The sequence below is a fragment of the Scatophagus argus genome, chromosome 14, assembly GCF_020382885.2.
Source record: "Scatophagus argus isolate fScaArg1 chromosome 14, fScaArg1.pri, whole genome shotgun sequence".
Classification (NCBI taxonomy): Eukaryota; Metazoa; Chordata; class Actinopteri; family Scatophagidae; genus Scatophagus; species Scatophagus argus.
Window position 1 is genome coordinate 12,631,925 of NC_058506.1, and position 22,486 is coordinate 12,654,410.

The following is a 22,486-nucleotide window of genomic DNA, read 5'->3' on the forward strand; positions in this document are numbered from 1 at the left end:
GCTTCATTTTACCGTCATCTTTTATTTTGTAATTATTTCAGTTCTAGTCAGCTATGTGTCCAGTGCTTCACAGTGAAGGACAGTGTACTGTTTAGGCAACATGTGTTGGTGTTGTAAGCCACAGGTACCACAGTGCTTAGTATGTGTTCATCAGAAATGCAACAGATTTCAGTTGCAACCTGAAAGTTCTTTGACTTCAACTCATATATGCAATCATCATATTAGGGAACAGTGTCACAGCTTCCCAAAGTTATACTGGTTTGCGACTTTACTAATTGTATCTTATTTACCCAAAGATAATTGAGAGAGGTGTTACCCTCGTTACATTTTCGCAGGTCGTTTTAGCATCGTTGGTCGGTTCAGTCTCACTGTGGACTGAGGAGGCTTCGAGGGACAGTTCATGGGCATGTCAGTCAGTTAAGATCCAACAAGCTTGAATGGATTTATTCCATTTATTGCTGTTTAAATGACTGAATTTGAAAGGAATTAATTACATTTTGTTTGTTTGGACATTGCTATATTTGAAAAGCGTTTTTGTCTTCTGTTTGTCTTTTTAAAGTTAACAAGGACATAAAATGGATAGTTCGGGTATCTCACAGCCCTCCTAAAACAAAATATATCTGTCTGTGGTTATCTTTCTTCACACTGCAGATCACTGTAGCTGTCTAATATTACTAACCCTTATATTTTATCACAATATCTTGTGAATTAGTCATTAGGAAATGGGAGAAGTCTAATGATTCATCATTTGTTTTATCTCCTTTAATTGACTTTTTAGTACAACGGGGGTAAACAATCAACTGTTGTTGACAATTAAGAGAAGGTTTTACCACAAAATATCAGCATGGTACTACATATGTAACATTGAACTGTTGTTCATCACTGTATTTATTATGTTTATTGTGTGTATTAATCTGTTGGACTCAACATACTGTACATCGAAACAAGTGGTTACGCAAATTACTCAGTTTATGAGTATGGCATTTATAGTCTTTTGCAGATGACACACTGACCTGAAAACATGCCTCAGGATACCTGCAATCGTTTTAGTTTCCTAGTGTCAGCCCTCTATTAAGTCAAATGAAGGTAATCCAGGGTGATGAATGTTTTACCATGCTGAATTTCACTCACGAGAGCTTCTAATAACAGAAGGGAGAGCTCTGTTGGTTAATGGTCCTCCAGCTTCTTGTCTCCTCTGTATTTGCATGTGAGGCAGCAGTCCAAAGTATACCTGCAGATATGGCCTTCTGTGTGCCAGCTCGCATGGAGTGGCACAACGCCATGCTTAAGATTTCAGCTTTGATACCGGCTGAAGCAGAATCCAAACTTTGGTTCTACTTTTGATACTACTATGAAAGTAAGTGAATTTGATGAAAGAAAATAACAAAAAAAACAATGGACTCTGTGATCTATTTGGCTTGTGTTGAATTCTTGTGTGTCAGTGTGTCATATGGGTGTATTTTACTCTGGCTGAAAAAGTCACTCTGTAAGACCTTGGCCTCACTTGTGGCTGAAATTGCAGTTTCACTGGCCAGTTTTGGTCTGTTTGACCTCCACACAGCAATATTAACTAAATGTGACTCCTCTTTTCCAAACCTGCCCTTTTGAAAACCCAACCCCCAACACCAAGATGAATGGCAATAGGATTTCTTTCTTTGTCCAGTAGTTGTGAAAGCTCCGGTAAATTGAAAGAAAACAACTGTGATAAGAATTTGAAGTCACTCTTACTAGCAGTCTTTACATTGTTGCAGAGAGAGAAGATTTATAAAATGAGATATTTTATTTGTGTACAATCAATGTTTTCTAGGCTGACCTGGTGTGTTGTACTGTATGAATGATTGCACATAAATGGTATTTAAAGATGATAAATGAAGTCGTGTCATGGATTGATGTGATACTCTGCCTTCATTCCTCACTCAGACCTGAAAAGTCTCACCCCAAACTGAGGTAACAGAATTAAAAGTAGACATTTTCAAATGCTCCAGCTGTATTTCCTGTTTTATCGTTTGTCTCATTTGAATTGTTTTAGACAGAAAAGCAACTTTTTTTTTTCATTTACTTGTCTATTGATCATTCAGAAAACTGGGACCCGAACAAAAGTTTGTTGTCATCCATATCACAAATATCTCGTCTGACTATGAGGTACTATGACTATGAGTACTTTGCACATTTTCACACACAAGGTACACCAGTTACTTACTTACAATCGTAAGAATGCAATTGTGTGCAACTTCTGACTTGTTAATCTAGAGAAATAGATGACATGATAATATTCTTTCTCTCATATCGTCATATAATAGCCTACTTTGCCTTTTTTGGATTTTTGAGCCACAGTGTAATGAAAATAATGTTAATATGTAGGACTGTTTAACTGTATGTGGAGTTAGTTATATATTGCATAATACAAATACATATTTATAAGGAAATAATTTCTGTTTAGATTAAAAGTAGTTTGACCTTTTTCCATGTCGATGCGGTTACTCATCTTTTTTCCAAGCCTCCCCGCCCGCCAAAAGGGCGTCCCCGTACCTGGAAGCTGTCTCGAATACGATTGGTGGAGGCGCGGCCTGCACCTGTGCCTGCTGCTTGTGACGCAGTCCGACGTTAGTCGCCCGCAGGAGCACGAGGCGACATCGGAGCGGGGATTTATCTGACAGCTCCCTTTTAAAAGCAAGGTGAGTAATATACAACGCGATTTTAAGAACATGTTTTACAAGGATGCGATCCCTTGATTGTTTGTGAAGAGGTGACACTGAAAGTCTTTTTTCAGTGTCAAATTAATGATGCTTGTTTGTCGGGAAACGCACGGACTAATCTAATGTATTGTGTTAACGTTTTCTGGACAGGCTACGGCATCCACCCAAATGTTTCAGTACAATCACATTTAATTCTGGTCGGTTCGCCTGATATTTCCCACCTAGAAAATTGGCAGCGCAAATCAGCATCAAAGTGAGGCAAATTTGAAAGTAAAGTTCACATGTGAATATTTGGCGTGACACCAAAAAACCACTGGGCTCTAATAAGCACAAGGTCTAATTCTAGTTACCTTTGCTGTGAAGATGAAGGAAGCATAATATGGCGTTTTAATGATGTTACATCTGCATATAGAAGAACCGTAATTAAAGGGGAGGACATTAGTCTATATTTGTGTTTTTTTATAGTTCAAGGAAGAGAAGGTGACAGAATAATAATGTCTGTTTGTGAGTGTGATGAGTGAAGAGCTGATGGTCCAATCCTGATAAAGTCTGCCATTTCACAAGCTACGCAAAATAACTGAAAGCAAACTAAAACTGGTTAAAGAAGTTATTTTGTTAAATATTAAAGTTATTGGATTTTTGACTAAGACACAAAGGCACTTTGCTAAAATGTGAGAGGCTTTGAGTAGGCTGTCAGCAAAGCCGCAGTCACAGAAACGTGATCACCATCTTTTGTTACTTGTGAAGTCGATATTTAGAAACAGATTTTGTATTTCCCCATCTCCTCAGATCTGAGTGGCCAACAGTGGGGTACTTCCTCCCATCGTCTTTTGGAATTTGAGAGTTACAGATGGAGGGAGTGCTCATTTTAAAATCTGCTTCTCCTCCCAGCTGTTCCTCTCAAAACTCCTTTCCTTTTTCGCCGGGTGCTCAGGAAGATTCAGATCCCCGATCATCTTCTCCTGTGCCTCCCAGCATGTGTGTTGCCACTGCACCACCACCGCCACCACCTCCTCCACCTCCTCCTCCTCCGCCTCCTCCTCTTCTTCTTCCTCCCCCTCCCTTTGGCTCTCGTAATGATCAGCGACGATCCATGAAAAAGCTGAACTGGGACACCATTCCCAGTCAGCGTGTCCTCGGCAAATTGAACATCTGGACGTCCAAGCGTCCGCAGAGGAACCTCGTGCTGGATATTCGAAGCATGGAGGAGCTGTTCAGTCACGTGGACAAGCGGGCCTCGCTACGCAATTCAAAGGTCACGGGTCTGAGGAACTGTGATGGCATGGATCTCTTTCCACAGGAGCCTCAGGTAAATGGCTGCACTCCCACACTGGGGAAGTAATAAACGCGCAAATAGGAACTGCTTTTTAAAAGTTCCACAATAATCATGTAAACAATGAGGAACTTGCTGAGGTGAGACCATGTTTGGGAGTGATTTTGCTTCCTACCCTAAGGGCTGCACAGAGACAAAAACCTTATTTTTTTTGTATTAATGATTTTTGTTCCTTTTCCCTTTAGGTCACAATCCTTGATTCTAAAAAGAGTATGAATATTGGGATCTTCCTGAGACATTTCAAGAGGTAAGACGAGCTGAGCTTCAGTACAAAAGAGAATGACGATGAGAGCAGAAGAAATATGGATCTCGTCCTTCTTGCCCTGTGCTAAACATTACCCAGACAGCAGACTCTTTATCTCAAAGGACCTTATTCAAATAAATGGAAATGACTTTTTAAACGTCATTTTAGAGCTTTCATTAGCAGCATGACGAACATCACATTTAGGCAAACAGTTATGATGATGCTGAAAAGAGGGGATGGAAAGGGAGGACATGCCCATCTGATGTGTGGCCATGTTGGATAACCACTGTAATGTCGCTGCTTATGTGTTTCTTTCTATAAAGTAGAGTAGTTGTTTCCTTTAAAAATTGCAGTTTCTTGTGATTTCTCATAAGGCCCTTAACTTAAACTTAACATACAAATTAGACTCAGTGGGACCTCACCTCCCTTAAGCCCTTGCGGTTGTGTCTCTTAAATTATGACTGGATGGTCTGAAGTTTTAGGGTCAAGTACCCAATTACTGACTATTGATAGTAGTCGCTAATGATTTTGGATGCTGAAAACACAGAGAGATGAGGATGAAGTGAGAGGCTCTTAAATGTAAAAGATATTTCATGCATCCCTCTACATTCATATCATTTTAAAAACAACATAATGTTATGCAACAGGTCACTATGATTAATGATGGTTTTATTAATTCACTAACCCTTTCTGAAATTGTTTTCAGTTCCTTTGATACAGACATTTAATATTTACAGTGTGCTATTTACATTTTCACTTCAAAAATCGTTGTGCTCGTGTCCATAATCCTTCATGGATAAAATAGGATGGCGTCTGTGCAGCCTGAAAGGTCAAAACCTAATCAGTCTTTGCAACACTTAAAGCTTAATTTGCTTAATTAGCACAAGTAATAACTGAAAATGACTTGGATCTGTGTAGCAATATTTTGATCTGGCAGCTGTACAGTAACACTGCTCTATATCAAGTGTTTTGGACATCCAAAGTGCAATACTACAAAGTACAGTTACATTAAATTTCCCAAAAGATGAAACATTTTAGTTAGTTTTAGTTACTTTGTTTATTTTTAGATCTAGTTAAATGTTTAGTGGAAAGTTGAACGTGCTGTTCTCAGCAGTGAAGTTTCTTTGTCTGAACCTTATCAAAATATTGTTACTTACAGTCCCAAGTTCACCCAGCTCTCACTTTGAATACCAAATGCAAACTCAGCTTTAGCCCTTTAGTCAAATTCAAATTGCATCATCTTTTGTGTGGCAGTGATGAAAGGGCACTGCATGTTGCCATTTAAAGGCATTTTGACCTTTGCTGGACACCGTGAAAATGTTAAGCTGTCTCATCTAATCCGTGATGTGCAGGCCGAACCTTGTTTGACTGTAGGACCCATTCTTGTAAACACGATAGTACATAATACATAACCTTCATACTTACACCAGTCACCCCCACACTCTCCTCCATGCAGTAGATGACCACATTCATTTTTGTAGCACGTTCCTGCACAAATTTGTACGTTAAATGTAAAGTTTTTAATTACTATTACTCATACTCATCCTTTGCAACAGAGGTTACATATCAAAGGTGAAGCACAGAACATCTGACCAACAACCTACCGTAGCCTTTTGAATGAATATGATTCACGACACCCATGTTTGATCATCGTTTTGTCTTCAGGATTGACTTTTTGACATACTTACAGGCCACCTCTATGAAGGAGTTTCCCAAATAAACTTCATCGCAACACCTTTGGGGTTTACTCAGCAAGATGAAATAGAAAAAGTAAAGCTGAGCATGATACTCACTATGATGAATAACCTGTCTCGAGTAGGTTTTAATTCTCTGTAAATTATTTTTAAGACTAGCAGCCTGGAAAGTAGAAATAAAAAATAAATACCATGACTTAGTGTTTGATAAGTCATGCTGATTATAGCAGGATTTCAGGCAACACGAGTGCTTTTTCATTACTGTTGTCTTTTGTCTCCCTCTGCAGGCCAGTGACAGAAATGGTTCAGGACATTTGTCAAGGCAACTGGCTCAGATTTGGGACAGGCAAACTAAAAGAGCTTTGTAAACTGCTGCCAGAAGAAAGTGAGGTAACAACAGCTTCATTTTTCTTTCTTCTTCAGTCCAATATGCATTGAGTATGCTTAATGAACATTTCAATGCCTTGGAATTCCAGTAAGGCCAGGTGTCCTATCACATTTCATTTGAAGTTATTTTGGAAGAGTTCTGTTGTTCTGTTCGTTACTGCAGATTAGATGGTGGAGTTCTCTGCAAATTATATAAAAATATAGTCTTTATTTATATATAAATAAATCAAATTTTAATGTTGCAAAGAAGTTACAGACAAGGTATATATACATTTTTTAAAAATTGCATCTTGAACTTCTGTGCCTGTACACTGATGCAAAATGATTAATCTCACTATCTTTACTTCAAACGCTTGAACTGGTCAGTGATGCTTCTTGCCCTGACAGCTGCCTGACTCCAATTCCCTTACTTTCTCCAATTACATCTTGTAATACCTAGAAGAGGGAGAATGACAAAATAATGTGTCGATGCACAGGTGAAGCAGCTGCTGTCGTTCAGTGGGAACCTTTCTGTGTTGCCTGAGGCTGACCAGTTTATGGTGCAGCTGGTCAAAGTGCCAGGGTGAGTCTTTCGTTTTGGCTTGTTACAAAGATGTTCTTTGCATTCTTAAGTCAGCTAAGATCTGCAGATGTCGTATTGTATTTTATAATTCTACCACTAATACACCTCAAACTTTAAACAAACTTTCTTTGAGGAAAATTTTGCTGCTCTTTGTGATTTTTTTTATTTTTCAGTTTGAAGAGTTGGCCTTGTCTGTGTATCTCTAGGTTTAATAACAAGTTATGAAAATGATAAAATGACAACAACCGTTGCAATGTTGTTAATGTGTCTTTCCTTCAGTTATGAGGAACGGCTAAAAACGATGGTGCTGAGAGAGGAATTCTTTCCTCTCATGGAGGAGGTGAAGAACTCTGTTGCCATCATGATCAAAGGAGCTAATGGTAATGTCTCACACTCATCCACCGAAGCTGCAAACCATCCCAAGACTGATCACTTTTTTCACAGCCCAGTTCTCATTTGAAGTTTATATCAAGGTTCTTTATCTCCATCTGTATTTTTTCTTCTCTTCCCTCAGAGCTGTTGGACTGTGATGACCTCCATTCAGTCATTCGGCTGGTATTAAAGGCCGGAAATTACATGAACGCTGTTGGTATTTTTCTTTTAAGAATTGCCTTTTATTAGGTGCATTAACATATTTTATCTGATGCTCTTAAGCTGACCTTTGTTCTTTCAGAGGCTTTTTACTCAGCATTTATTATACTGATGAAATAACTAATCAAATAATTTATTATTCAGGGTGGTTACAGTGCCAATGCCATCGGATTCAGGATGACTTCTTTGCTCAAGCTGGCAGACACCAAGGCCAACAAGCCTGGCATGAACCTCATGCACTATGTTGCCAAGGTGACGAGGAGCCCTGGCATCAACACGTGCTCACTGAAGAAAATTTTGCAAAACCAGGAAAATCTCTGCTATCATGCTATGTCATTAAAGGGTTATGTAGCTAATGTTTCTCCTGCTTTATCTCTTTACGTGTTACTGTTCTCCCTGTTGAATGTCTACCCACAGCAAGCAGAAGACATTGATACTGAGTTGCTGACTTTTCCCAGCCAGCTTGAACACATTGGGATGGCATCAAGGTGGCTATCATTCGTACACTGATAATATACTTGGTTATTTAACCGAACATGGCGTGGTTTGTTCACTAGCAGGAGATTCAGATGTTGTCATATCTGTTTCACCCTGATATGAAATCTTGGAAAGATACACAATTTGTATTGCCTATAATACATTGTGACAATGCATTAATGTGTCCAACAGAATTTGTAAAGAGGAGGTAATCTCAGACTTTGAGAAAGAAGTCAAGAAGATCAAAGAAGTGAAATTGTACAGCAGCAGACAGCCCAGCCTCTTACAACAAATGGAAGCATTTCTCATGGTAAAGTTTTCCCTTTGTTGTTTCACCTTAAATGTGAAAAAGCACAGAGTTGAGCGTGTGAATACTTCATCCTTTTATGTGGTCATTTCTCAGAGGGCTGATGCCAAACTGGCTGAGGTGGAATCATCTCTCCAGGAGCTGAATGCTCTAAGTAGTGCTGTGGCTGAATACTTCTGTGAAGATCCAGCTACCTTCAAATTGGAGGAGTGCTGCTCCATCTTTAATTCATTTTGCAAGCGGTTTGACGCAGCTGTTCTGGTACGAATAGAAAGAATTATTCTGTTGCTTTGTGCTTGAGGAGTGTTCCAACATTAGTTTGCTTTTTGCTGCATCTTATTTTAATATGTCCGCTCTTTACACGGCTGTAGGACAACCGAGAGCGAGAGGCAGCAGAGCAAAGGCGCAAGCGGAAGGAGAGCATGCGTATTGCAGCTAAACGCCGCTCCACAGTGTCCTGCCCAGGATCTGAGCCTGATCTGGACTCCACTGGCTTGGAGACGGCCTTGCACAGCTTTCTGTCCACTGTTCCAGAGGGATTGTCTAGATACAAGAAGAACACATTGCCCCCAGTCAAAGGGTCCCCCTCTGAGCGCAGGTCTCAGACTGTTCCTTCAGCTGAAATACCTGAGGTAACGCCACGTACTAGACAAGAGAAGCCTGAGAATAAACAACCCAAACTGCAGAAAGAGGACGAGCAACTGGAAAACGACACAGAAGCTAAGAAGATGCGTGAGATAACTCGGAAGGTGCTTCGATACCAAAACAGCAAAAGTAGCCTTGATGGAGACAGAGCTTTGGGGACTCCTCGTAGGTCAGAGAGAGCACAAGACATGCCAGCTACCCCAAGCACCCCTCGGCCTAGAACCAGAGATTTCTTCTTTGCACACAATGGGGATGTGGGCTCCCCGTGGACTATCCTGAGCCCTTTTACTTGCTCCCAAAGAAACCCCCTTCAGAGTAACAGACAAGCACGCCGATGCAGACTATCCTCAGTGTCCGGTGGAGATGACCTTGATGATGGAGTCTGGGAGAGTGACCAAGGCAATCATCTCCCCATTCCTTCCAACCAGGATAGTCAGACATCTCCATCTGGAGGTTCTGTGTCTCTTCCCGAGTGCCTCAGGCAGAGAGCCGTATCACAGGGTCCAATACTCAGGTCGATTTCCATGGATGAAACCAGGCAATCTTCAGCATCCCGCTTCCGGCTGGGAGACTTGTTCCAGAGAAGCATATCTCAGCGGTCATACTCTTCTGGATCAAGGACAGAAAACATGAGAGAAAAAGGAGTCTGTTCAGCGCCTGGCAGTAAGGTGGAGAATCATGTAGAGGGACAAGTGAGCACCTCTGGGTTCATATCCTTCTTCAGACGCATTGGAGGCAGAACTAAGCCTGGTTATGTGGAAGAACAAAACTTCAAAGGATCTAATACTTGATTAAAGTTTTTAATTGATGGACAGCTTAAGCTTTATCATTTTTTTGTGTGTGTTTTAGATTGTTAAAATGTGTTTGTCTGTTTTTACCGTTTTACCCTTCAGTGGAACCAAGGCAAATGAGGACTTGCTTTGAACTGTGAAGATTTTGATTTTGTGGAAGTCAAACCATGTTCAAAAATCATAACATCTTTTTTGTCTTTTTGTGTGCAATAAAGGGTGACATTCTACCATTTTATTTTTACTTGAATGTAGTAAACCGACCCGACGGCATTTATTATTCACTTCTCTTCTTTCTCTCTTCATGAAATCCTTGAAAGTCTTAGTGATGCTGATGTCTCCTTAGTGACACCTGCTCACCTGTTTCCAGTATTTCACTTCATCTATTATTTCTTCTCCTTGTCAGTCTGGCTGCAGGGCAGTTGTTCAGGTAACAGATGAGCTAACCTTTTAGCTTTAAGGCTTTTAATATTTTTAATAGATGTACATCAGACAACCACAAGGACACGACCAATCACATTGGTAAATTAGGTATTTTTATTGAAATTTAAAACTCCTAATGCTGTTCTCACAATGGAAAGGACAATTTAAATAGGACATGTTACTGTTGGTGAATCCACTCTGGGTGCTGCCAGCCCTTCTTTGGTTTCCAGATGATCTGTCCTACCACCACTGTACCACCCTGATGTCTCTGCTCAGAAGTAGCTGAGATTTTGGGCAGAAAGAGAAGAAAGAGACATTCAGCTGTGTTACTTGGGCAACAGGGTTTGTTTACAGCCATTTCATTTGAGCTCTCGCAGTGTAATAATACTCTCTTGAACAAACTGCTCAATACAGGCTCCTTTCTGACTGTTCCGTTGTCCTCCCACATCCCTCCCTCCCACCGACAAGCGCTCAATGGGGACATTTTCAGTCTCCTGGCATTTAAAATCAATGGGCACAATGAATAGAATAAAAAAGGGAATTTGGGAAAAAAATTTGCAATGTTTTGTTTTTTTGTTTTTTCCTCAGGAACAAGATTTCTCTCCGACAATAAAAATTTAGTTGTTTAGCTACATGCATGCAAAGTTTTTCTTCATGCTAGTCAAACAAAAGCTCAAAGCAAGGCCTCGTACACAAACGGAGATAACAGTATGGTACTTTTAACAGAGCACTACGTCAGCAGCGACTGACCTGTTTGATGTAAAATGAGAGCTCCAGAGTACAATCAGGCCATTGTGATACATCTCATGTGAGTCAACTCCTGAGGACTTGATGTGACTTTGTGTCTCTCAACAGGACCTTGCTGATCAACTGTGTGCTCTGCATAGATAGATAGATACTTTATTGATCCCAAGGGAAATTCAAGAGTATGTGTGCTTGTGTTCCACTGAAAGATGAGAAAGCATGAATAGAGATGAATAGATGAGGTGGGGTGGGGGAAAGTTGGGCCAAGTGAGAGAGAGAGAGAGAGAGGGAGACTTGCAAGTTGTATTGTGAAGAGGCATTTGAGCAGAGAGCAGAGGAGAGCATGTGAAAGCAGAGAGAAAGCCAGTATCTTAAAGACACAGCGAAAACACAGAGGGGAAATACACAGGAGCAAGACTTCAGGTCGATAGGATTTACAGAGGAAAAGGAAAACCCTGTATAGTGACCATGGATATTTTTTAATGTGGGAACTCAGCTGGACCAGAAAGGTAGATTCATATTATATCAAGAGTGTATAATAACAGATCAGCTGTGAAATGTGCTGTCAAGTAAACTAGCTCTGAGTAAAATATTTCCATCTTTTATTTCCATGAAATAGTAAGCCTGAAGCATTAAGCACTGTAGTAAATTGTTTTGCAAAAACAGATCCTGTTTTACAAAGAGGCCTGCTGAAATTTAATGCCCTGCTGTTCAGCATCACGACAGAAGATCACATTGTGCGGCAACTGTGGTGGTTGTTTTTGCAGTAAACCTAATACAACATGGCAGTTATGGGTGTTCGACTGTTTGCAAGTGCTGTAATCAGATTTGAGGTTGGAAAAGGAAAAATCAGCTCGTGATACACTGAGATGTGACTAAATCACATTTGAGGTTTTAAAATGACCCCCTTCTTATCATTATTAAAGTTTACGCTCTCCACCATACACTTCTGTAAAGGAAATGTGAACCTGTGGCTGCTCAGCAGTAAAAGGTGTCAGCTACTGTTCTCAAACCTCATTCCTCAGGGAATGGCTGAGCATGTGAAACCTGCAACAGAGAATCAGGTTTGCTGTGGAGTTTGGAAAAGAATTCAAAAAGAATATGATATAATTTTAAAATGCATTTTTAATTAAATGGGCTTGCACATTTTTAAATTTATGATGTTTGATGTTCTTTTTAAAGGCATAGTTCGCCCCAAAGAAATGAAAATTCTGTTATTATGCTCTCACAACATGCTGAGGTGAGGCCTCAAAAGATTTCTGGAGGTTCACAGCAAAACAGCATTTTGCAGTGAAGCCGCAGAAATGATCTGTGGAAACTAAATGCAACTTTTCACCGATGAGAGTGAGCAGCCAAGATTATGAATGTACGAATAGTCATTTATGGATAAACTTTTCCTTCTGAATTTGTGCTGGTGGTGACTGTACACTTTGTGGTTTAACTAGAAGACAATTTCTGCTCTCTAACGTTTGTCACTTCCTTTACAAATGAGTCCATGGTCAACAATTATGTAATTAATTCTATTAAAGAAATGACCCCGACGTGATTTGAACACGCAACCTTCTGATCTGGAGTCAGACGCGCTACCGTTGCGCCACGAGGTCTGGTATCATAAACGCAATAAAAGGCCACCTGCTTATCTGTGCATGTCGGCATCTATTGGTCTTCTTTTAAAACATATTTACGCGAAATGTTTTTCTTTTCCATCACAGGCTTTTAGACAAATCTGTCTTTTCTAAACACAGCACAAGGCACTTCTCGGTGCGCTGCTCAGGTATATGACTGGGTACAAACATCGTAATGATTTCATATTTGGGGGTCGAAAGTGTTTTCCTTCCGCTGTTATCGGATCTGGCTTCTGCACGTGGCCTCATGTGTTTCTTTCAGGTGAAAGGTAAGCAAAACGTGAGATTTTACTTGAGACTTTGCGTTTCATGTGGCACAATCCATCCAGTAAAACGTTAGGATGCTGTTGATGACTTAGTCCCCAATCAGTCACTAGATGGAGCAATGCAACAGAAGTTTTTGGCGTCTGGATCTGCCTTCAAATATCTGTCATTACGTTTCTCAAACTTTTCGCTGCCACTAATAGTTGGTCCTCTGAAAGGTGTAGTTAGCATGGCAGTGAGGTGAAATGAGTCATTTAATTTGGACTAAAGTAATGCATTTGTAGAAGAATATATTTGGCATTTAGATCATGCTCATGGTCCAAGAGCTGAATATGAATTAATCCAAGGTAATGTAGAAAAACAAAAAAAATATGCTTTCTTTGCATAGCTACACACCTAAACGTGCTTTTTAATTCTGCCCTTAAAAAAATTAAAAAACGTTTTTATGATTGTTATTATTTGGATGCCTTCATGTTTGCAGGTCTGTGTGTTCATGCCAGCTGTTTCCAGCACATAAAGACCTGAAGCTTCTGGAGAATCTTGGACACTTAACCTGACACCTTCACAGTAACCAGCCCGTTCAAAATGGATGGGTAAGTGCACACTAAAGTTGCAACAACTTTTAGGTTATGTTTGATCACATAAAAAAAGGTAATACCACCTAGCTGAACCTGGGCATCTACCTGAACCATTACAGGAGGTCTTTTCTTCCCTTCTCCAACAATTAAATGGTCTGTTGTTATACATTTAATCATCAGTCACTTAAAATGAGGTTGCTCAACGCTGATATTAATGTCCCTCCTGCTCCATCAGTAGCCGCTCTGATTAGGATGCATGCTGTCTTCTGTCTGTGCTGATGAGATGGGCCTTAACGTTAGGGAGTCAGAGCAGCACGGGGCCCATTGATTAGCTGAGTAAATGTCAGTCGCCTGCAAGGAGCTGCAAGGACGATGGCAGTGCTGTCGATATGTATGTCTTCTCCATTCACTCGCTCTACGTCACTGCTGTCCTGACACCAAAGTCAAATCTTCACGTCAATCAAAATATTTAGCAACAAAGGAGAGACGGGAACATGTGCTTCAGTCTGACCTTTGCACGTCTCTCTTAGACTCCCTTTTGGAGGAAACCACCTAACTGGGTTTACAGGGGTCAGACTGTAATGTTTGTGGTTTAGCTTCAGTGGTTGAGTGAATTATTTAAGGTCATGGGAGCTCGACAGTAGTAGTCTAAGCCGAGGGATGCGTGCGCCTGTGCATGTGCTTTGTCACTGAACGGCAAAACCAAGCCTCAGGACCAGAGTTACTAAGAACACGGTGTTGTGTGCCAACGTGCGTGACTGTAATCTGTGTGAATTCAGTGTCTGATTTATTAAGAAAGCAGCTCATGGTACAATCAGTTCTTGGTTCTGAACCTACAGACGTCACTGTGCCAGAGAAGGCGCAGTTCACAGATGGGTGTTCATTCTTACGAAGCATTTATTTTGGCTACGATTAAACTCCACCAGAACAAAACTATTAGTCAAGAATATTACTCGTAAAACTATACTATAAAGTTTGGCATATGTTTGCATATATAGTGCAGAAGAAGGCAATAAACATGTTCATGGGGAACCAAAAGGAAATTAAATCGTATAATAACACCAAAGACACACAAGGCCTACACACACTGCTGAGGTAAATGCAGCCAAACACACACTTAAACCCCTTATACTAGACAAAGGAAAGTTTAGTTAAGGCCTGTAGTAATTTTCATTTTACAAGACTGTAGACCACAAACCGCAGTTCCCTTTTGACTGTTTGCTCGTGTTACAAGGAATTACGTTCATTAATAACCTGATTGCTTATTTGTCGTCCTTTCACGTGTTGACCTACATGCCTCGCCTACTCTCCCCTAGCTAATACACACCTGATCACACTCACCATAGCTAGCACAGCTAATGAAAGAGTTCTGAGTGAAAACTGGGGAACGGAAAGCAGATACCATGTTAGAGTGTTGGCGTGAACAGAAGTTAGCAAGTTTTTGTTTCTGAATATGAAGACTAAACCTCTTTAGCTAAAGAACCATCGGGTTGTGCATGTTTTAAAGAGTTACCTGCAGATTAGTTCACATCACTGCTTTCACAAAGCATACCAGACATTTTTAGAATAATTCCATAACTTCTATACTGCTTTCAATCACATCAGTGTGACAGTCAACCTAGACTTCCTTGAAACAGCTAACCAGTGAATATGTACTCTTTAGCATGTGACATTTTATTACAACATTGCATTAAAACATTTTCTACAAAACTAACTGTCCACAAGTCATACACTCATGGCCACACATATTAATGAATTAATGTAAATGTAATACACAGACCAAGTTCTGTTTATAGTAATGTGCTTTATATATCATTTTGAGACAAGCTGAGAAAACCATTTTAAAGTGCTGATCTGGGGCTTTCACACAATATCTCATTTATGTCTATGTAAATGGACTGTATTATAGTTTTATTTCCATCATTTTTCCACCATGTGTGCATGAAAAGTATAACTGCAAATCTTTGCAACTATTAACTATTTTTATCATAGTCTAATATTCTAAGTGATTATCACTTAAAAATCTAAATGGCCATAGATGCCTTTGTACTTTTTCTTGTATTTTGGGCTCTTTGCAACTTTATCCTTTGCATCCAAATGAGTCAGACTTATGGATGGGTTCCTGCTGAAAATAAAGAATAATGTAAAAACAGTTTTATAGGTGCTAAACAAAGACAAAAATCAATGCTGAGAATGTCAGATAAATTAAGATTAACCTAGAATCATTTCAAGTCTCTGCAAGTCAGTTTTACCAGCAGTATAATACAAAGACATTGACTGAACCACAGTGTCTGTATGTCACTGTTACTCCTCTGAACGTCACATTATAATGTTGTCCACACAGTGTGCACTGAAATGTGCACAATGTTCAGTTTACATGGGCTGTAATCACAAAGGTAATGTATATAATAATGTATATAATGTTGGAGCAGGTGTGTTATACACAAACAGTTTGTTTAAATGGATTAGACAGTGTTTTTCTGGTGAATAATCTTGTAGTATTTCCCATGCAGGTTCATGAAAACTCTGGAGATGAAGGCCTGTTCTCCTCTTTAAGTAAATATATAAACAAATAAATACTTGGTCACATGCTGAGTCAAAAGCTTGTCTGTACCTGGAGGGTTTTCTAAACCCGCACAGAGACCAGTTTTTATAATTTGCTGGTCAGGGATAAGAGGAGGACTCGAGGCTCTCTCTGTTTCACACAGAGAGAGAGAGAGAGAGAGAGAGAGAGCAGCCATCTGCATGTTCTGCTGCACTGGATGCAGTCTCCATGGCAACATGGTGCTCCCGCAGCAAAATCCTGGGTAGATGGTTTGGTCCCCACCCCCATGCGCATGCACACAGGCCCTACACACACACTTACAAGGAGGACGGTGCTCATGCCTCTGCTCTGCTGTCAGTACACACACACACACACAGTGAGAGTGAGAGATCTATGTCGCGATCACAATTTTCCTGTCCATACATTATGATCAACATGAACGTTAAAAGGGCAACAACAGCATTGTTAGTTATCTTTGCAAGGAACTTGAATGCTTGTGTCTCCACCATTCCGTTTCCTTTGTCACATCATTCCCGGTCACTCGCTTCCTCTCTCCTCTTTTTTATACCACTCCAACAACCTTTGCATCTTTTAAGCTGAGCTCCACATTTGTCACTCTCTCCCACCATCAGTTATTAGAGTTCCCAGCAAGCTCTGGTCATTTATCTCTCTTGTTCGTCCTATCAGTTACCCTGTACCCTGAGAAAGAAGAGAGAAATAGACTAGGTTGCCTTTTCTCTTTATCACATTGACTGACTTTTTCTCCCATATGAAGCATCACCAGTTTTATATTTGATAATTGGAGCTTTTCTCATTCTCCTTACGCATGCAATCAAAAACGACAGCAGAAGTAAGAGAGAGTGATGGCAGGAATAAAGAAAAAAAAAATGTCTCTTTGTTGCCATCTCTCCTTCACTCTGCTCATCCCTCACATCATTGGTCAGTCCAGCCCCCTCCCATTTTCACACCAGCCACTCAGCTCGTACAATCTCTCTGTATCTCTTGCCTCATAAGAGCCTCTCTCTCTCTTTCTCTCTCTCTCTCTCAGTCGCTTTCCCTCCCTCTAGCACATTCATGCGATAAAGCCAGATCACGATCACACACACACACACACACAGTTCCTGCCTCCCTTTCTAGACTCACTGTATGAGGTGCTTTTTGCTTTAGCGATGTCGGGTTTTGTGGGCAGATATCGCTCCCTGCGGAGGAGAGCGCGCTGAAACTTGCTTGTACCTCTCTCTCTCTCGCTCTCATCTGTCAGGAACCTGCTGTAAGTAAACCTGTCTCTCTTTCTAGTCTTTCTTCTTCTTGGTATCCGCACTGTGTGCCAGCACTCATTCCTTCATCATCCACTATTTCCATCTCACACCCTTCTCAGAGGGTGCCAGTCTTTCCTCCTCTCACGTCTTCCTCTCTCCACTCCATCCCTCTCCCATGTTTCCTTTCCCTCCCACTGGTGGATGCATACACCCTATGCTGTCTTTATGCAAACTAATGCTGCGGGCCATTTGCTAGGCTATGATAGGTTTCCTGCTTGTGCATATGAGACACCTGACCTGACTGTGATAACAGATGAGTGGAGAGATAGGTGCTGTGTTGATGGGGTCACTTGATATAATGATTTGTGGCTTGATGTAAAATGTTCAGATATTCTTGCATTAAGCATGCAGCTCCTGGAATGACAGTTTATTTTACTGAAGAAATTTAAGCAAGAAATAAAAAAAAAAACCCAATGCTTTATTCAGAGAGCACAATGTTCTGTGCAATTTGATATATTTTATTATATTTTATATCATAAAAAATGCAAATCTACACCATCACAGACTGGTGTTGGTGATTTTTATTATTTACATGAACTGGGCAATTTCTACAACCTGTCAGTTCCAGAGAACCCTTTTAAAATTTCTTAGTATCAATAATGCATTGAAGCAAGAGTGTTTGTCTTTACTTTTAAGCATCATCTTTCACCAGTTCCACACTTTGGTCTCATGCTATAATCTACCAAGATACAGTAGATGATGTGAGCAGAACCTCATTTTGTCCTCAAGCATGTGTTTTAAATAGAACTCCAGCAAGACAAGACCCTGTAGATGGCCACAGCAGAGGTACACACTCCTGTACATGTGTGTGCAGAAAGGCTGGGATGTTGAACAAGGACATTTTTAAAAAGGCTGAAATAGTGATCCAGGGGCACCTCTGGTCGCTGTGGGGGGAAGTGGAGACTGGAATGTCCAGCTGGCATGGGAGGAATGTCACCAGAGCTGAATGGGAGGAGTGAGAGTCAGGCGAGCAGGGATGTAAACTTAACCACACACTGAATGATTAACCGAACGGTCACCAGTGTTGTAACTACTGGAATTTCTGCCCCATTTGTGTCAAAACTGTCTCCTTGTTTCACACACACACCTCTGTGGTTTTGATGTTGTTATTTTCAAAGAGCTGTCTCTATGCTTGGATTGTGAGCTCTCTTAACCCACATTGTCGTGCATTTTAAAATGTTGCATCCAAACAGCTTTTGAATATCACATCTTTCTGCTCTTTCCATCCACCGCTTGATCAGCTCTCCTGTCGACCCAGAATAAATGTTGGCACTGTACAGTTCTACAAACCAGCTATTATGTTGAAACTTTGCACATTTCTTTACAATTCAGTTTTCAAATTTAGGTTATCACAACACTGTGCTTAATGTCTGGTCAGGATCACGTTCTGCCTTAAAATATCTGCTTTTGTTGCTACAAACACGACTTGAAATTCTCCTGACGTCTCAATCAAAATATCTTTTTTTGATGCCACAAAGTGGCTATAGAAAGTTGTTGAAATTAAAAAATTGTTTGTTGGTACCTTGAAGTGGTCTCACACAGTGGTTTCTTGCTCATCAACCGCTGCGCCCAAGTGTCATGCAACCATTAAGAACATCAGCTCATAAACATGTAATCTGATATGACACAATGTTGTAGAAATGCTGATGTGATATCAGGTATGAAATAGGTATGAAACGTACAAAACCAATCCATAGTTTACAGAAATGTACAGTGCCAACGTTTTCCGGTAGCTACGAGGCTGCCGAGGTGATTGTGTTTCCATGGGTAACAGCAGCTGAACTCTGCCTCCACTCTGCATGATCAAGCAAATGTACGTGCAAGTCTAAATTTATATAAATGGGTTTTTTTATCCCGCTTTGATGTGAGTCCATCAGAGAAGAGGGAAAGTCTTCATGACTAACGTGCATTTGGAGCAGTATCAAACACGTGTAGCTGAAACTCAGCTTAGTGAAGTCTGAAGCAGAGAAAATCTGAGTCCAAAGGCTATGAAGTTCCTCTGAGAGATGTAAGAGCATCAGCTGGGAATTTTGAGTCTGGTCAGGTTAATTATTGTTACCCTGTGCTGTAAAAGCTGTGTGATGGTTAATGTAGCTTTAATCATTTTTTATTTTTTTTTATTTTAGTTTTTATTAATTTTTCCAAACATCCACTCCCAGTCTTTTGAAGATCAATCTGTGACGTGAGCAGTCCTGGTGAAATTATTGTAGTGATTAATGGCTGTGGTGATTACTTACTAATTTGTTCTATATAAAGTCTATGTCAAGGGTTTTAGTATACAGCTTGTGTTTTATGTTCATTTCATGTTCAGCTCATGTGCACTTTATACTGCATGAACTATTTTTTTACAGCTGGAACAAAACACACAACGTTTAAGCTGAACGTTTAATCTTCATTTGTTGAGTGATGGCAATAGATTCTGCAGACACAGCTATTGTCTCGCTTAGATGTCACTTGTGGAGTCTTGTCCCTTGTTTGCTTACAAAATAAGCGTGTCTTCATATGCTTTGATGTTCCCCTATGCATGGTATACATGCGTGGACCAAAATATGCGAGTGCAAGTTTGAGCTTTGGCAGTGGGCATTCAGGTTATTTAAAGCATATTCAACCATGTTTTCTTTGTATTGTGGCAGCAGGGAGCCATGTGGTGAAAGCTTAGATACTGAACTCAGAGGTGCAGTCATGTCATGTAGGATATATTTAGATAGATCCCTCGGGGGGGCTCAGTAATAGCGTTGGCCATATTGTACTATTTCATAAGCATTTCATATAACATCAGCAATAAAACACTTGTGCTTTGCTCAGTTTGGTCCATCTTTAGATTAAGTGAATTATTTGCTTTGGTCATTTGGACGCTGCATATCCCTGCCTGACTTCCATCCATGAAATTCAGATTTTTATGGCGATACAGAGATTTTCTTATTGCTGCTTGAATACATGATAAGCTGTGATGTAAAACGCCAAAGAAGATGTTCAGCATACCAGTGTATGCTGCTACCAGCACTGACATTTCCCCGTGTGTGACAGTGGAGCAGGAAGGCTATTGTTCTAAATACAACTGAGGGCGAGATTAGTTACACTCGCTGATCTGTTAAAACAATGCACTATTGATGTTCCTGTGTTCACTGTCTTGATAGAAATCTTTGAACCATTCATGTGTTGGTTCATTAATTCGTGAAGGACACACACTCTCCTTTGTATGAGCCCTGTGTGTATGTCCACAGCACTTGCACCGAAAGGTTTTGTTAGTATGAAAACATACCATAAAACTGAAGCCTCCTCCGCCTATCACTCTTTCTCATGACTAGAAATTAGAGTACCGAAGGTGGTGTGAAGTTGGTCATAGCTTTTCACGACTGGGGAAAAAAGCGTGCCCAGCAAATATTAGTGTGTTTACGGCTGTGGAACAACAAGCAACATATTTAGGAATCCACAGGGCAAAGAAGGGCAGATGAATGCAAAACTTGTAATTTAGCCATGAACTGTGATTAATGATGATGTGTTGGGGCACTCAGCGTCTGAATGCTATTCCGGGATCAAATTAAAACTGCAAAAACCACTTATAATCAGCTTTAATCAAACCTCTGTAAAAAAACCCAAAAAACCCTGCCATCATGCCGTAAGTGCAGTCAGGCAAAAGGGGAAAGCAACAGATTTGATATCTGAAGGCTTCTGACTGAACTCTGTCAGTGTCTGCGTATGGGGAAATCCTGATTTGTTGCTTGTGTTGTGTCCGTATTTTTTTCCATTGACATGCCGCTTCAGTGCCAATGAGTTGTGTGCACCTGTGTGTGTGTGTGTGTGTGTTCATGTGTGCTTGCGTGCTGGAGTGTGAGCCGTTTGTTAATATGTTGATGCAGGCGGTTCCTGTGACACATTCCTGCCCAGCCTGGCTCAGATCTGAAAAACTGATAATTTTAGCTGTGCTTATGTCACTCAGTCAGTCATGCTGTATGAAGAGAAGGTAGCGCTCCTTCTGTCATCCACTGCATCACCCTTGCCAGAGGACTATACATGATAAATGTGTGTGTTGTGACATGTTAGTCAGCAGAGAAGCCTCGCTGTTTTTTCCTGCTCTGCCATCACAGCAACAATCTGATAATAAGACAAGCAGTGTTGAATGTTGATTTTGAGGACTTGTTGGACTGCACTGAATTATGTTTGAGTTTCTGTTATTTTGTCCACCCTGAGTGCAGTTTAGTTCTCATGGTTCATGTGCAGAGATTGACAGACGCGAAAATCAGAAATCTGCTGACTTATCAGTATGACGAACAAATGATGGCATTTGGAGTAACCTCATTTCAATGAATTTTCACCGTGTTAGGAATCTGAACTGTTCAGAGACTGGGTTTCTCATGATGTCTGGTTAAAATGAGCAACTAGCAGACTTTCACACTGAGTCAGGCTATTCTGCTCCTTGCAGCCAGAGAGAAAGGAAAAATCAAATGGTCATGGTCAAAAAATACAGTAGTATTTTATCTCTGGCATCCTTCACCATGTTTGATTTTGTGTGTGTGTGTGTGTTTCTGTGATGAGAGGGGCATGTAAGCAAAATGCCCACAGCGAAGTGCTTTTATTCTCCTGTTGTGATTGTTCAGCTTGATTTCTGGATATTTGGCTCTTACATAAACCACTTTTTTTCTACAAGCATCCGGCTGATAACACACATTTAAACATCCCAAATATCTTTATAGATAAATACAAAGATACGGGGGCCTGTTCATCTTAAACCTACCTGAAACATCACTGTGGTCGGGGCACCCTGTGACATGAAGCTGTTTATGTTAATATATGTTTAGCCGAAGGCGTCTATTTCCTCGGTTATTTAAAGAAACAAATTATTTCAGGATCAGCTCCTCTACCCCATGGCACATGCTCCCCTTTCTCTGAAATAATTTTCTGAGCTGGGAGAGGGAGGGGGTTTAGTTAGGATAAGAAAGACAGTGAAGAAACTGTGCATCATGTAATATTCCCTCTGAATGCATTTAACTTCAAAATATTTGAATATACGCTTTAAATGGATTATATACTATGTTTATTTCTTGTGCTCATGCTGTTGTGTACAGGCTTATGACTGCCCATGCAAATTCTGTTGATGTTCAGTGTAGAACACATGCAAGAATAATAACTGTCAAGTGTTTGATATTCAGTACAAATGAGAGTAGAAAGAGAAGAGATTGCCTTTCTCCCCCCCTTCCCACCCACCCACAAATTTGGTTCAATATCAAGAGGCTGTGACAGTTTGAGAGTGTGCACATATTGGC

At 40.4% G+C, this 22,486-nt stretch overlaps 2 protein-coding genes and 1 non-coding gene across 6 annotated transcripts in view; 2 read left to right on the forward strand and 1 right to left on the reverse strand.

Annotated features, from left to right (window-relative positions):
• The first annotated feature begins 2,521 nt into the window (after nt 1-2,521).
• fhdc3 (FH2 domain containing 3) lies at nt 2,522-9,969 on the forward strand. 2 transcript variants are annotated; one of them, XM_046410645.1, is made up of 12 exons: nt 2,522-2,675; nt 3,486-4,005; nt 4,215-4,276; nt 6,255-6,357; nt 6,831-6,916; nt 7,196-7,296; nt 7,431-7,501; nt 7,652-7,759; nt 7,925-7,995; nt 8,177-8,294; nt 8,388-8,552; nt 8,663-9,969. In XM_046410645.1, the coding sequence occupies exons 2-12, from the start codon at nt 3,547-3,549 to the stop codon at nt 9,725-9,727; spliced, it is 2,409 nt and encodes an 802-aa protein (XP_046266601.1). In that variant the 5' UTR covers nt 2,522-2,675; nt 3,486-3,546; the 3' UTR covers nt 9,728-9,969. The 2 variants fall into 2 exon arrangements, with proteins under 2 accessions (XP_046266601.1, XP_046266602.1); XM_046410646.1 differs by having other exon boundaries at nt 2,548-2,675; nt 3,588-4,005.
• Nucleotides 9,970-11,205: 1,236 nt separating this feature from the next.
• Nucleotides 11,206-22,486, forward strand: part of trim3b (tripartite motif containing 3b) — a 31,351-nt gene continuing 20,070 nt past the window's right edge. The window contains exons 1-2 of one of the 3 annotated variants that reach the window (XM_046410972.1): nt 11,206-11,400; nt 13,262-13,373. The gene's annotated coding sequence lies outside the window, so the exon portion shown is untranslated. Of the gene's footprint in view, nt 11,401-12,469; nt 12,786-13,261; nt 13,374-17,002; nt 17,174-22,486 lie in introns of those variants that run through there. The other 2 variants (XM_046410971.1, XM_046410973.1) reach the window with 2 other exon arrangements.
• Nucleotides 12,424-12,495, reverse strand: trnaw-cca. The gene has a single exon. It is a non-coding gene; the product is annotated as a tRNA-Trp (tRNA).